Below are 13,552 nucleotides of genomic sequence, written 5' to 3'. Positions count from 1 at the left end.
ATCGGGCCTTTTTGGCCTGTGGGTCTCCGGAAGCAGCTGATGGGTACCGGCGGGCGAAGCGGCATGCGGCTCTGGTGGTTGCTGAGGCAAAAACTCGGGTGTGGGAGGAGTTTGGAGAAGTCATGGAGAAAGACCTCCGTACGGCTTCAAGGCGATTCTGGTCCACCATCCGGCGTCTCAGGAGAGGTAAGCAGTGCAGCACCAACACTGTCTACAGTGGGGATGGTGTGCTGCTGACCTCAACTCGGGATGTTCTGGGCCAGTGGGCAGAATACTTCGAAGACCTCCTCAATCCCACCAACATGCCTTCCATTGTGGAAGCTGAGCCTGGGGACTCTGGGTTGGGCTCTCCAATCTCTGGGGTCGAGGTCGCCGAGGTGGTTAAAAAGCTCCTCGGTGGCAGGGCCCCGGGGGTGGATGAGATCCGCCCGGAGTTCCTCAAGGATCTGGATGTTGTAGGGTTGTGTTGGCTAACGCGACTCTTCAATATCGCATGGACATTGGGTGCAGTGTTCCCCTGGATTGGCAGACTGGGGTGGTGGTCCCCTTGTTCAAAAAGGGGGACCGGAGAGTGTGCTCCAGTTATAGGGGGGTCACACTCTTAAGCCTCCCTGGCAAGGTCTATTCGGGGGTTCTGGAGAGGAGGGTCCGTCAGATTGTCGAACCTCGGATTCAGGAAGAGCAGTGTGGTTCTGGTTCTGGTCGTGGAACACTGGACCAGCTCTACACCCTCAGTAGGGTCCTGGAGGGTTCATGGGAGTTCGCCCAACCAGTCTACATATGTTTTGTGGACTTGGAGAAGGTGTTCCCTCAGTGAGCCCTGTGGGGGGTTCTCCGGGAGTATGGGGTACCGGGCCCTTTGATACGGGCTGTCAGGTCCCTGTATGACCGGTGTCAGAATCTGGTCCGCATTGCCGGCAGTAAGTCGGGCTCGTTTCCGGTGAGAGTTGGACTCCGCCAGGGCTGCCCTTTGTCACCGATTCTGTTCATTACTTTTATGGACAGAATTTCTAGGTGCAGCCAGGGTGTTGAGGGGATCCGTTTTGGTGGCCTTAGGATTGCATCTCTACTTTTTGCGGATGATGTGGTCCTTTTGGCTTCATCAGGTCGTGATCTGCAGCTCTCGCTGGAGCGGTTCGCAGCCGAGTGTGAAGCGGCTGGGATGGCAATCAGTGCCTCCAAATCTGAGGCCATGGTCTTGAGCCGGAAAAGGGTAGAGTGCCTTCTCTGGGTCGGGGGGTGTCCTGCCCCAAGTGGAGGAGTTCAAGTGTCTCGGAATCTTGTTCACGAATGGGGGAAGAAGGGAGCGGGAGATCGACAGAGCTGAGCCAAAAAGCGAAGCTCTCGATTTACCGGTTGATCTACGTTCCCACCCTCATCTATGGTCATGAGCTTTGGGTCATGACCGAAAGAACGAGATCGCGGATACAAGCGGCCGAAATGGGTTTTCTCCGCAGGGTGTCTGGGCTCTCCCTTAGAGATAGGGTGAGAAGCTCAGTCATCCGGGAGGGACTCAGAGTAGAGCTGCTGCTCCTTCACGTCGAGAGGGGCCAGTTGAGGTGGCTGGGGCATCTGGTCAGGATGCCTCCTGGACGCCTCCCTGGTGAGGTGTTCTGGGCACGTCCCACCGGGAGGAGGCCCCGGGGAAGACCCAGGACACGCTGGAGGGACTATGTCTGTCGGCTGGCCTGGGAACGCCTTGGGATTCCTCCAGAGGAGCTGGAAGAAGTGGCTGGGGAGAGGGAAGTCTGGGCCTCCCTTCTGAAGCTGCTACCCCCACGACCCGACCCCGGATAAGCAGAAGAAGATGGATGGATGGATGGATGGATGGATGGATGGATGGATGGATGGATGGATGGATGGATGATGGATGGAAGAAGATGACAAAAAATAGAACTATATTGAATATTTTCAGGGGGGGCCAATAGGGTGCTATGACTTTTAGCAAACGTTATCAAACATGCCATTCTGAAGCCAAAAAAAACCTCAGAGGTATGCAGAGCCAAATATGATAATCAACTAATTTAAAGTTAAAACTCAGTTTCACACAAACACAAGGTTGCTATCAAGCTAATTGTCTATTAGCAGCTCCACAAATCTTTTTGATAAACATTACATTTCCAAGACACATGAAAACAAACCTTCATCTTGGCTTTTTTTGTATTCTTCCTCTTTCTTTTCTCTCTCTCTCTGAAGGATAAGTCTTTGTGCCACATTGTTTTGCTAACTTATCTTCCACAGGAGCTTTGGAGGTTTGGACGCACTCTGCATAATGCAGCCTATATTACCAGTGAAGCATGACCTATTTATTTGTTCTTTTTATCCATAAAAATGATTTCTACATACACTATGAAATATATATTGTTATAAAAATAAATCACAACTTTCTAATGAAATTGTGTGTTTTTGTTACTATAACGACATAGAAACTATTACAAAAAATAAAAAGCAGCTCCACTGAGGGAGCCCTTTAGTGCCCCGGGGCCCTAAGTAGCTGCTTAGTTTGCTTATGACTTGTGCCGGCCCTGGTCAACAGACAGAGTAAAAAGGTATGAGTGCTTTTGAGATGATCACCAGTTCGGGTTATTTCAAATGTAACTCCAAAATGACATCACAGGCACAGCTTCTTCAAGAAGTTGGGTGCTTCCACAGGAAAACATGTAACTTGTTATGCAGTCAGGAGTTTACATAGACTCACCAAAACATTTGCTAAGATTGGTCTGTTTGTCAATGAAAATCTTTGCTGAGATCACGTTTCCAAAAGGTAAAAACATCTGCAGCAGGTCCTGGTCTCCAAACTCCTGAGGCAGGTGATAAATGAAAAGGTTTGCTCCCTCTGGTCCTAAAGAACAAAAAGAGCATTTGTCAAAATAAACAGGAATGGCAATTCACAATACTGTTAACAATATTGATGTCCTTACATATTTCTTCTGTATTTGCTTTTTCTTGTTATTGTAGATCGACCGATAGATTTGAGTTTTCCCCCCACAGTGAAATTGTCATCTCCTTCTGCCATACAGCACTCTTACATATACATAAAAAACCCATTAAACCCACCAATCTTACAGACCATCTGTTTCTGGTGCATTCCTTTGAAAACCCCTTGTTAAATTGTGAATTAACTGCAATTGTCCAGAAATCCTTAACTAAAAAGCAAATGGATGAGCCAAGACTTTTGTGAAAAAACTTTGTTACATGAGAGGTTCACAAAGCCTAAAGTGTAAATAAAGCACAATTTTTTGGAAAGTGTGCCTTCTGTTATATCTGGTTTAAAATGTAAAGAATTTCAGAGAAAGATCATACTAACACAATGTACATTGCAGTGACTTAAAAATATGGCTGCCGCCATGTTTTAAAGTCACTGCCTTGCCTACTTTTACATTTTAGAATCGATATGAAGGGTCTTGAAAAGACTTTTAAAGCCCTTAATGGTTATTGTCCCTCTTGTCCTAGAATTGTGCTGTTTATGGTGGCAGCATATTGAAGTAGCTCTGATACTTTCATTGAGACTTTTTTCTGTTTTCAAACATTTGTTCCTTATTGTTTTGGATTGACAGTACTTTTTATACTTTGTTAGTTTGCTATGATGCATTGCCATAGCAACGGGTAGCAGCTGATTAACATCGCAAGACCTGAAATAATATCACAACTGAAGTATTAATGTGATTAATACAGGACATTTTGATGTTTGGCAAACTGTCTGCAATTATTCAATGAATTTTTACAGATGACATTCATTGTTTTGTATTTGATGACGTCAAAATAAAACACAATTAAATGTCCAGTGTCTGCTGTGGACGTTCAGTGAATTTCTAGCAAACATCCAGCTAGCATACAGTGACTGTCCATAGATGTTATTCAGCCCACATTGCCATTAAATGTCTGCAGACACCATCTGCTGGACATTTAATGGCATTAAATTTTGATATCCATCTAACATTGTATGCGACTGTTCCCTTAAGGTTCAAGACAACATTTAGGGGGTGTTGTCTGAACGTTCAATGCTAGCTGGGTACTGCAGACTTTCATTCTCAGACATGTGTAATATAAATTTTTTCATCTCAAATACATTTGTCACACGGTACAGTGCGATAGCTTTTTACCATTTAAAAAAAATTAGAATATGCTTGCAAGGTTAGAGGAGAAGCAGACTGACATGTCAGTCAACATGTCCAACAATTTCAAGATTTTTGTCCGACAATTGTAAGATATGTCTGTAATGTCCAAAGTGTTTTCACAAACACTGCAGCCAGAAACGAAACAGGTTCTAAACAAATTTCCCTTCAGTAACTTCATAGAGCTTGAACAGCATCACTCCCTACAGAACACCACACCACCCCCAACATACACTCAACAAAAATATAAATGCAACACTTTTGTTTTTGCTCCCATTTTTTATGAGATGGACTCAAAGATCTAAAATTCCTTCCAGATAAACAATATTACATCTGTTATGGACGAAGAACACAGGTGCATTTTATTGATGGCATTTTGAATGCACAGAGATACCGTGATGAGATCCTGAGGTCCATTGTTGTGCCATACATCCATGAACATCACCTCATGTTTCAGCAAGATAATGCACGGCCCCATGTTCAAGGATCTGTACACAATTCTTGGAAGCTGAAAATGTCCCAGTTCTTGCATGGCCAGCATACTCACCGGACATGTAACCCACTGAGCATGTTTGGGATGTGCTTGACCGGCGTATAATATCCAGCAACTTTGCACAGCCATTGAAGAGGAGTGGACCAACATTCCACAGGCCACAATTGACAATCTGATAAACTATATGTGAAGAAGATGTGTTGCACTGCATGAGGCAAATGGAGGTCACACCAGCTACTGACTGGTTCTGAGTCCCCAGACCCCAAATAAAGCAAAAAAAAAAAAAGAGCACATTTCAGAGTGGCCTTTTATTGTGGGCAGTACAGCTGTACACTAATCATGATGTCAGATCAGCATCTTGGTGTGGCACACCTATGAGGTGGGATGGATTATCTCAGCAAAACAGAAGTGCTCAATATCAAACATTTAGACAGATTTGTGGACAACATTTGAAAGAAATGGTAATATTGTTTATCTGGAATGAATTTTAGATCTTTGAGTCCATCTCATGGAAAATGGGAGCAAAAACAAAAGTGTTGCGTTTATATTTTTGTTGAGTGTAGTTGGGATGACTCCCACGATCTAGCTGACAACCTCAATATCTTCTGCATGTTTTAAACCCAGCCATTCACATTTCTGACCCACTTACCAGCATACAATTCCTACGCCAAATGTCTACCTGCACACATCACCAATAAGTCTACAATGCTATGATTCTGTTTTCAACTCCTATTTGATAAAACTCACCTTCTTTTTGGCTGCCAGCAGCTGACACATTTTGCTGGGATAGCAGGCTCTGATTGTAGAAGTTGGGTAAGGCAGCAGCTGCATACTGCTGAATACCTGAGTAAGCTTGGCTCAGTGCCTCCATTGTATTACCTGAGCCATGAGACAAGCCACCAGAAGAAAGGTTGCCATTTATTGTTGCCATGCCTGTATAAATTACACAAAAAAATACGTAACATTTTTTCCAAAAGTAAATTTGATGCCTACCAAGCAATACTTCAGTATTTCCCAACCCTGGTCTTCAAGCCACACCGTCCTGCATATTTTAGATGCTTCCTTGCTTCAACCCAGCTGATTTCAGTTGAAGGCAGATTAACAGACAATTTCTGAACTACAATCAACTGAATCAAGAGTATTAAAGCACAGAGATATCTAGAACATGCAGGGCAGTGTGCCTTGGGGAGGGTTGGGAAACACTGCAATAAGTAACAATGTCAGGAGAGTCAGTGTTAATAATACAAAGCTTATGGAAAGTATTCACCCCTCTACTGAGAGACCCAGGTAAGCTACATAGAAAACATTTGTAGACAACAATGTGGTGTTGCTGTCTTTGACTTAGTGGCAAGTCCAAGTCCAAACCACTAATAGATCATTTCTATTGGGAAAATGGCTGCTCACCTCCAATCCCCATAAAACATGAAAGATTTTGGCTGGAAGAATGGAGTAAAATTCCAGTGTCCAGATGTACAGTGCCCTGTGAAAGTATTCGGCCCCCTGGAACTTTTCAACCTTTTGCCGCTTTTCAGGCTTCAAACATAATAATCTAAAATTTTAATTATTTTGTGAAGAATCAACAACAAGTGGGACAAAATTGTGAGGTGGAACAAAATTTATTGGATATTTAAAAAAAATTTTAAGAAATAAAAAACTGCAAAGTGGGGTGTACAATATTGTTCAGCCCCCTTGTGTTAATACTTTGTAGCACCACCTATTACTGTGATTACAGCTTAAAGTCGCTTGGTTTTGTCTCTATCAGTTTTGCACACAGAGAGACTGAAATTCTTCCATGCAAACAATCGGAGCTCAGTGAGGTTGGAAGGAGAGCGCTTGTGAACAGTTTCCAGCTCTTAACAGATTCTCAGTTGGATTCAGGCCTGTACTTTGACTTGGCCATTATAACACTTCTATTTGTGAACCATTCCATTGTAGATTTTGCTTTATGTTTGGGATCATCGTCTTGTTGGAAGAAAAATCTTCCTCCCAGTCTCATGGCTTTTACAGACTGCAACAGATTTTCTTCCAGAATGGTTCTGTATTTGGCTCCATCCATCTTCCCATCAATTTTAACCATCTTCCCTGTCCCTGTTGAAGAAAAGCAGGCCCAAACCATGGGCAAAAGGTGGCAAGAGTGGCAAAAGGTTGAAAAGTTCAAAGGGGTTGAGTACTTTTGCAAGGCACTGTACAAGCTTGATTGGGAACTATCCACATAAACTCTGTGCTCTTTTCACTTTGAAATCAGATTTTTTAAATTTTGTTCATAAAAGTGAGGGATTTATAAAAGCAATAAAAAGGGTAAATACTCAAAGGACTAAATTTATAGACAGTGAAATTGTTTCTTTCATTAATAAGGTTTGTGAGAAAATAGCAGAATACTGAGAATTTAAACATTTTATATAAAACAGCCCAATAGTAAAAGAAAAACAGCATGGTTTGCCTTAAAATATCCTTTACAGTTAGAATGAAAATACCTAAGCTTTTATATGAATATTTGATCCATCCAGTTATTGAATATTTCTACATTTGATCCAGGAGCTCTATAAACACAACTCATAAAGACATTCTTTTTTTCCTTGAGTAATTCTATAGTCACATATTAAAAAGATGACAGGTCACGTTATTTCTATCAAGTTACAATTAATGTTATTGTCCACAAAAAGAACTACACAACCTCCATTTTTGTTTTCTGTTCTTATAAACCATTTCAATTTCAAATTCCATACCCTTTTTACTATTGAGCCACGTTTCTGATAATGCAATGATATTAAGAGTCTGTGAGTTGTTGGAGGTAATGTTTGATGATGTAGAAATTTGTATACAAGCTTCTGCTGTTAAAGTGAATGTTTTAACAGCATTCACTTGTTATTGCACTATTACACTGATGAACTGGTCATCAGTGTAATAGTGACAACTGTCATTGATACTAGTAAAATAATTATCAGGATCAATGCTGCAGCCATTCACACTCGTTTTCCTGTTTCTCTTTATTCTTCCATTCATCCATTTTCTTACACCCTTGTCCCTAGGGGTCAGGAGGGGTGCTGGGGCCTATCTCCAGCTGGACAGGTTACCAGTCTGTCACAACACAGAGACAGACAGGACACACAACCATGCATACACCTAGGGAGAATTTAGAAAGACCAATTAACCTGACAGTCATGTTTTTGGACTGTGGGAGGAAGCCGGAGAACCCGGAGAGAACCCACCATGCACAGGGAGAACATGCAACCTCCATGCAGAAAGACCCCGGGCCGGGAATCGAACCCAGGACCTTTTTGCTGCAAGGCAACAGCTCTACCAACTGCACCACTGTGCAGCCCTCTCTTTATCAGTGTGAATGCTGAAAGCGTACACTCTAATAACTGACACTTTTTGAACTTTTTATGCTTTCTGACAAACATAACGATACTGTTCATACATATTGAACTGTACAGGAATAATTATGCATTAAAATGTAGCCACGAATGTCTACTTCAAGGAATTATTGCTATCATTGCTACACGTCTTACTGTTTTCTGTCAAACTCTTCTGGAGTACAGATATGTCACACCTTCACCTATTCCTTCAATGTATTTCTCTGTTGGGCTTTGTTTCTGTCTGTGTCAGAATTCTGCTTGTCTACCAATCAGTACTGTCTACAAAGGTCTTCTGCAAACTTTAATCAATTTTAGCAATTCATGTAAAAAAGATATATATATATATATATATACATATATACTATACCGCCAGAATAGTTTCATATGTAAAACTATTCTGCTTCTTTTGCTACTTTAACCCCTTAACTGGCAGTACCAAAATCACCATAACGGCTGAAACGGTACACCCAATTTAAATCAGCTGCTGTTCTTGAACAATTTGGAGCACATTCAAAAGCTTTAAATGTCACTGGGTAAGTTTTGGGTACTTGATGGGTGCTGATGGGTGATTGATTTATCATAATGGCGGTAAGCTTTGTCCCCTCTTTGACGTGCTGCTTTTAAGTCCTGCATCAGTTCCACCCTCTTTTTCCTTACAGCATCTGTGAAATCCTTGCTAATGTGGATCTTGGATCCCTTAAGTGCCTTGGTGCCCTGCAGAATAGTTCTGTCCTTGTACCTCAGGTATTTGACGACAATCAGCCTGGGTCCGTCTTCTCTGGGTTTCCCAGTGTGGTGAGCTCTCGCCATCTTGATTCCATGTTGCAGGTTTAACTTTACAGACAGAACTGTCTTCACTTTCTCTTACGTCTCAACCCAAGTCTCGTTTGGTGACTCAGTAATTCTGTCGATAACCAGATTGTTTCTCCTTGATTGTCCCTCCAGGTACTTGCCAACAGGCTTATCGCAAACTTTGAATATGTCTGACTGCAGCAAGTTACCTCGTTCGTCGTGGTTAACGCTTTCTGCTGTGATGTCATCCTTTCTGCGTAAACTACAGGCTGGTTTAAATGTCATGCACTTTTTGTGTCAGCTCATCCAGTCTGGTGTTTGTAGTAACCATAATGATTTTAAGAAAGCCTTTTTGAAAAGTTACTCTGTGTACATTTCCTTCTGCTGGCTCAGTAACTCTTTACCTTGCGTGAGCGATACAAACTCCTCATCTGGTCTCATCTCAGGCTTGGATCCTTTAGGAGGCATTTTTTCACTCAATGTTTCATCGACAGTTATTCTCAAAGTGATAATAAAAGTAGAGTACTTTTCTCCAATTACTTACATGGGAAGTAATATTTTTACATTTCCTGTCAACTTAACATTTTTTAATACAAAAACACAGGGAACCGCCAGTGGACCACCTCATTGCCCCAAACACCAGGCTTAACAAGATTTCTGGGGGAAACCCTGCAAATATTTTAACTCTAGAATTGTCAGGGCAGTTATTTTGACTATTTTGCAATTTGCTTGTTTTTTTTGTTTTGTCTTTTTACCTCATCAAATCAAAAATGAGCTGATTCCGATTCGATTCTACCCCTCATTTGGATAACTGTGGAATAACATAAAGGTTTTTTTTTTAAAACACAGTTGAAACCATGAATATTGAAATACCATAAAATGATTCCGCATGTAGACTTTACTATCTGAGAATATTTTGGTAATTTTGTTATGCAAAATTACATTTATCATTGTAAAATGGTTCCTGATGCGTCATATCTGTGCAGTTTGGGTGCTTGTTACATTTTCTTACTTACAATACTGATAAAGCACTTAATAGTTATGTGAACTTCATAAAAATAACTTCAAAGCAAATACTTTGTCTTAATTGCTGAAAGGTTGAAGAGATTAAATGCCAAAACTCCCAGTATGAATACCAAATGCAATAGAATATATCACAGTTAATTAGTCTTTATTTAATGATCTGCAGTGAGTTCTGTAGTTAAGAATGAGGGAGGATCAAGTAATGAAGTTGCAATGAAGTATACAAATGCAGTGTATAACTGATTTTTTTTTTTTTTTACCTGAGCCGGTTAGTGCACTTAATGGACTACTAGATGTCGTCATGATGTTGGAAGTTGAAGTTGTGCCTTGTGTAGCTGTTGCTGCAGCAGCTAAAGCTGCCAGATTCTGCATGGAATTCAGACCTGACAGACACATGCACAGTCAATTTCTAAACCCCACTAACTCCTTCTTCTGGCTACTATGCAAAAGGTTTAATAACTATGTACACATACTTTGCCTATGTTTGACTGATAGGTAAACATGGGGCTTGATTGAACAAGGTCCTTAGCAATTCTTGTGTTGTGCTTGTGTGTGTGACTGTGTACTTCTTTAGCTATCCTATTTAGGATGATTTCTGGCATATTAATTTATAACCAATGGGCCTTATGGGAAGCAAAGTCCAATCCTGACATGGTGGCCCATTTAGAGCTAGAGGTTAGGTTTAGAGATAATGTGTGAATTAGATTTAGGTTAGGGTTATAAATACACTGATATTGTATAGTGTTAGGGAAAAATATTTGGGTTAGGCATAAATGCAGTTAATAAAATGAATGGAAGTCAATATAAAATCCTAATATGAGTAGAAATACAAACTTGTGTGTGTGTGTGTGTGTGTGGGTGAAACACGTGTGTACCTGAAACTTGGTGTAAATTGCTGAGTGCATTTCCTGTGAAGGCAGACTGCTGCAACAACTGTAAGTAGAGCTACAGCCAACAACAGAATTTAAATTAGCTTTAAAACTTATAATTAACCTTAGCTAATGGTTCCATTTTGAATAAAACAAAAAGAGTAACTAATAGACCCACACTCACTGCAAGGAACTGTGGTCCAAGATTGTGGAAACCAGATAAATTTCCCCACATGGAAGTGGCACTGAGTTGCTGCATCTGCTGCAGCTGTTGAGCGAGGCGTTTCTGCTCTTTGTCCTTCTGAGTATCTGCAAATTTCACTACAATGGGTGATGAACAGCCCTTAACATCAAAAATAAAGGAAGTTAATTAATACTATAAATGTAATATATAATGATATATGATTATTTAGTTGATATGAAGCAGTGGCCCCCAACCCCCGAGCTGCGGACTGGTACCGGTCCGTGGACCAATTGGTACAGGGCTGCGCAAGAAATAATTAAATATTTCTGTTTAATGTATTATCTGACTCTGGAGGATCTTTTATTATGAAAATCATTTAAACAGATTTTCTCGGTTACGTCTTGCGCCAACATTGAGCCCACAAGCAGAAAAATGAGGGGGCGTACAGTGGTGGCGCAGGGGGTTAGCACGCCCCACGTTTGGAGGCCCTAGTCCTCAACGTGGACGTCGCGGGTTCGACTCCTGGTCCCGACAACCTTTGCCGCATGTCTGCCTACTGTCACAAAAATACGAGCCACTTGCGCCGCAAAAACTCTTCGGAGAAAAAAATAATAATTTAAACTCAATCTAAAAAAAAACAGCAAAATGAGTCAGAAACAGAGCAGATGTCTTTGCAGTGGTTATTGTGAATAAAAATTTTCATGAAAGTAAAATGTAAATGCAGACAAAGCGAAGCCCGAAGACCCCGATGATGAATGCAAACTTTGGACTCGGTGTTCTCTCGTCCGGACGCGGGTCGGCCGGGCTTTTACCCATGGAGCCCGGCCGGGCACAGCCCGAAGAGGAAAGATGGGAACCCCCTCCCATGGGCCCAGCACCCGTGAGAGGGGCCAATGGGGTCGGGTGCAATGTGTGATGGGTGGTGGCCGAGGGAGGGGACCCTGGCGGTCCGACTCTTGGTTGCAGAAGCTCTTGGGACGTGGAATGTCACCTCTCTGGTGGGGAAGGAGCCAGAGCTAGTGTGTGTGAGGCTGAGAGGTTCGGTCTAGAAATAGTCGGTCTCACCTCGACGCATGGCTCTGGTTCTGGAACCAGTCTCCTTGAGAGGGACTGGACATACTTCCACTCTGGAGTTGCCCAAGGTGAGAGGCGTCGGGCAGGAGTGGGCATACTTGTTGCTCCCCATCTCGGCACCTGTACGTTGGGGTTTACCCCAGTGAATGAGAGGGTAGCCTCCCTCCGCCTATGCGTGTGGGGAGGTACGTTTGGCCCGTTTGCTGCTACCCTCACAACCCGACACCAGATAAGCGGAAGAAGATGGATGGATGGATGGATGGATGGTAAAATTTTGTTTTTGTGGCGCATCTGTATCTTATTTTGAAGGGATATGTAAATGTTACCATAGCAACCCAGATAGCATTAGGGCAGTGGTCAATGAGAGGAGTAGAGCTTGTGAGTTTTAGGTCTGGTTCACATGGCACGATTTAAGGATTGTCAGCTGATTTTCCAAACTTCTGTGACCACAGAGCCGATAAAAGTCCAACAGGTTCGATCGGTTCGTGTGTCCAGCCACACGGCAGCACACCACACACGAACCGATTCCAGTCACAAGCATCCCGATTCCAGAAAAAAATCCAGTAAAACCCCCAACATACCATATGTGAATTTAGAATAATCAAACATGACAATGTAGAAGCAGTAGTGATAGTTTGTGGACTCATTTTAAGCGATAAAAGACGTAACAAAAAGAAGTCATTAAAAAGACAGCGGGGGCACCCTGTCATGTTCTGTGTTTATTTCGAGTTTTCTGTGTTTCTATGTCTCCGTGTTGTCCTGTCTCCCTTTGATTAGTTCCCAGGTGTGTCTCGTCCCCTGATTACCTCATGTGTATTCACCTGTGTGTCTGTGTCTTTGTCGGGTCCTCGTTGATTGTCGCATCAACTCAGTCTGCCTGTTCTGTTGCTACTGGTGTGAGCCCTGGCTTCCGCTCAGCCATGCCGCCAGATTCTTGTGGACCGTTTGGAACATAATTTATTATTAAAAACATCATTATTCGTATCATTCTGGGTCTGCTGCGTCCTGCCTCATCACCTCACAACCGCATTCATGACAGAAGGACCCGACCATACCGAGGTGAGGTAGCGCACCATTATGGACCCAGACGGTTTAAAGGACTTTACTCAAACCATCGAGGATTATGTGGAAGCGATGGCTAACCCCTACGCCGCAGGCAGATGGCTCGGGTTTGCCATTGGCATGGTTCTGACGTTGGAATACTGGATTCCGCATTTTCCGCACCTGGGGTTGGTGGAGTTATGGCAGGAGGCAGAGTGGGAATGCCAGACAGCTCTGGCCATCTTGGAGGGAGACCCTCTGCCTTGTAAGTCGGACATTCCATTCTTCCGCTCCACCAACCCAGCTCCTGTGTCTCCGGAACCGGCACCTCCAGCCGGTGCATCCGAGGCCGGCGCATCTGAGCCTCAAATCACCACGCCAGAGACTGCTCCAGCCACAGTCCCCATGGTGATGGGTTTCCAAGCAGCCCGCCTGTCTCCAGGACGACAGGCGGTGCGGGTGTTGGCTTTTTCGGCCCCAGTTGGTGGGTTTTCTCCTCCTAGTGACCCCTTGTCGCCCCCTAGTGACCCCTTGTCGCCCCCTAGTGACCCTTTGTCGCCCCCTAGTGACCCTTTGTCGCATCACAGTATCTCCCCCGAGCT

The 13,552-nt window shown here is 43.1% G+C and overlaps 1 protein-coding gene across 2 annotated transcripts in view; it reads right to left on the bottom strand.

Moving 5' to 3' along the window:
• The window catches only part of celf1 (cugbp, Elav-like family member 1), a 90,098-nt gene that overhangs the window by 6,323 nt on the left and 70,223 nt on the right, over positions 1-13,552 (bottom strand). For both annotated transcript variants that reach the window (XM_044139373.1, XM_044139367.1), the window contains 5 exons: positions 10,836-10,994; positions 10,658-10,727; positions 10,043-10,165; positions 5,356-5,541; positions 2,699-2,842 (listed from right to left, as the gene is read on the bottom strand). In XM_044139373.1, coding sequence (XP_043995308.1) covers positions 2,699-2,842; positions 5,356-5,541; positions 10,043-10,165; positions 10,658-10,727; positions 10,836-10,994 — 682 coding nt within the window. The remainder of the gene's footprint in view (positions 1-2,698; positions 2,843-5,355; positions 5,542-10,042; positions 10,166-10,657; positions 10,728-10,835; positions 10,995-13,552) is intronic.

The sequence above is a fragment of the Gambusia affinis genome, linkage group LG02, assembly GCF_019740435.1.
Source record: "Gambusia affinis linkage group LG02, SWU_Gaff_1.0, whole genome shotgun sequence".
Lineage (NCBI taxonomy): Eukaryota > Metazoa > Chordata > Actinopteri > Cyprinodontiformes > Poeciliidae > Gambusia > Gambusia affinis.
The sequence above is the reverse complement of the archived record's forward strand: the minus strand, read 5'-3'. Positions and strand labels throughout refer to the sequence as shown.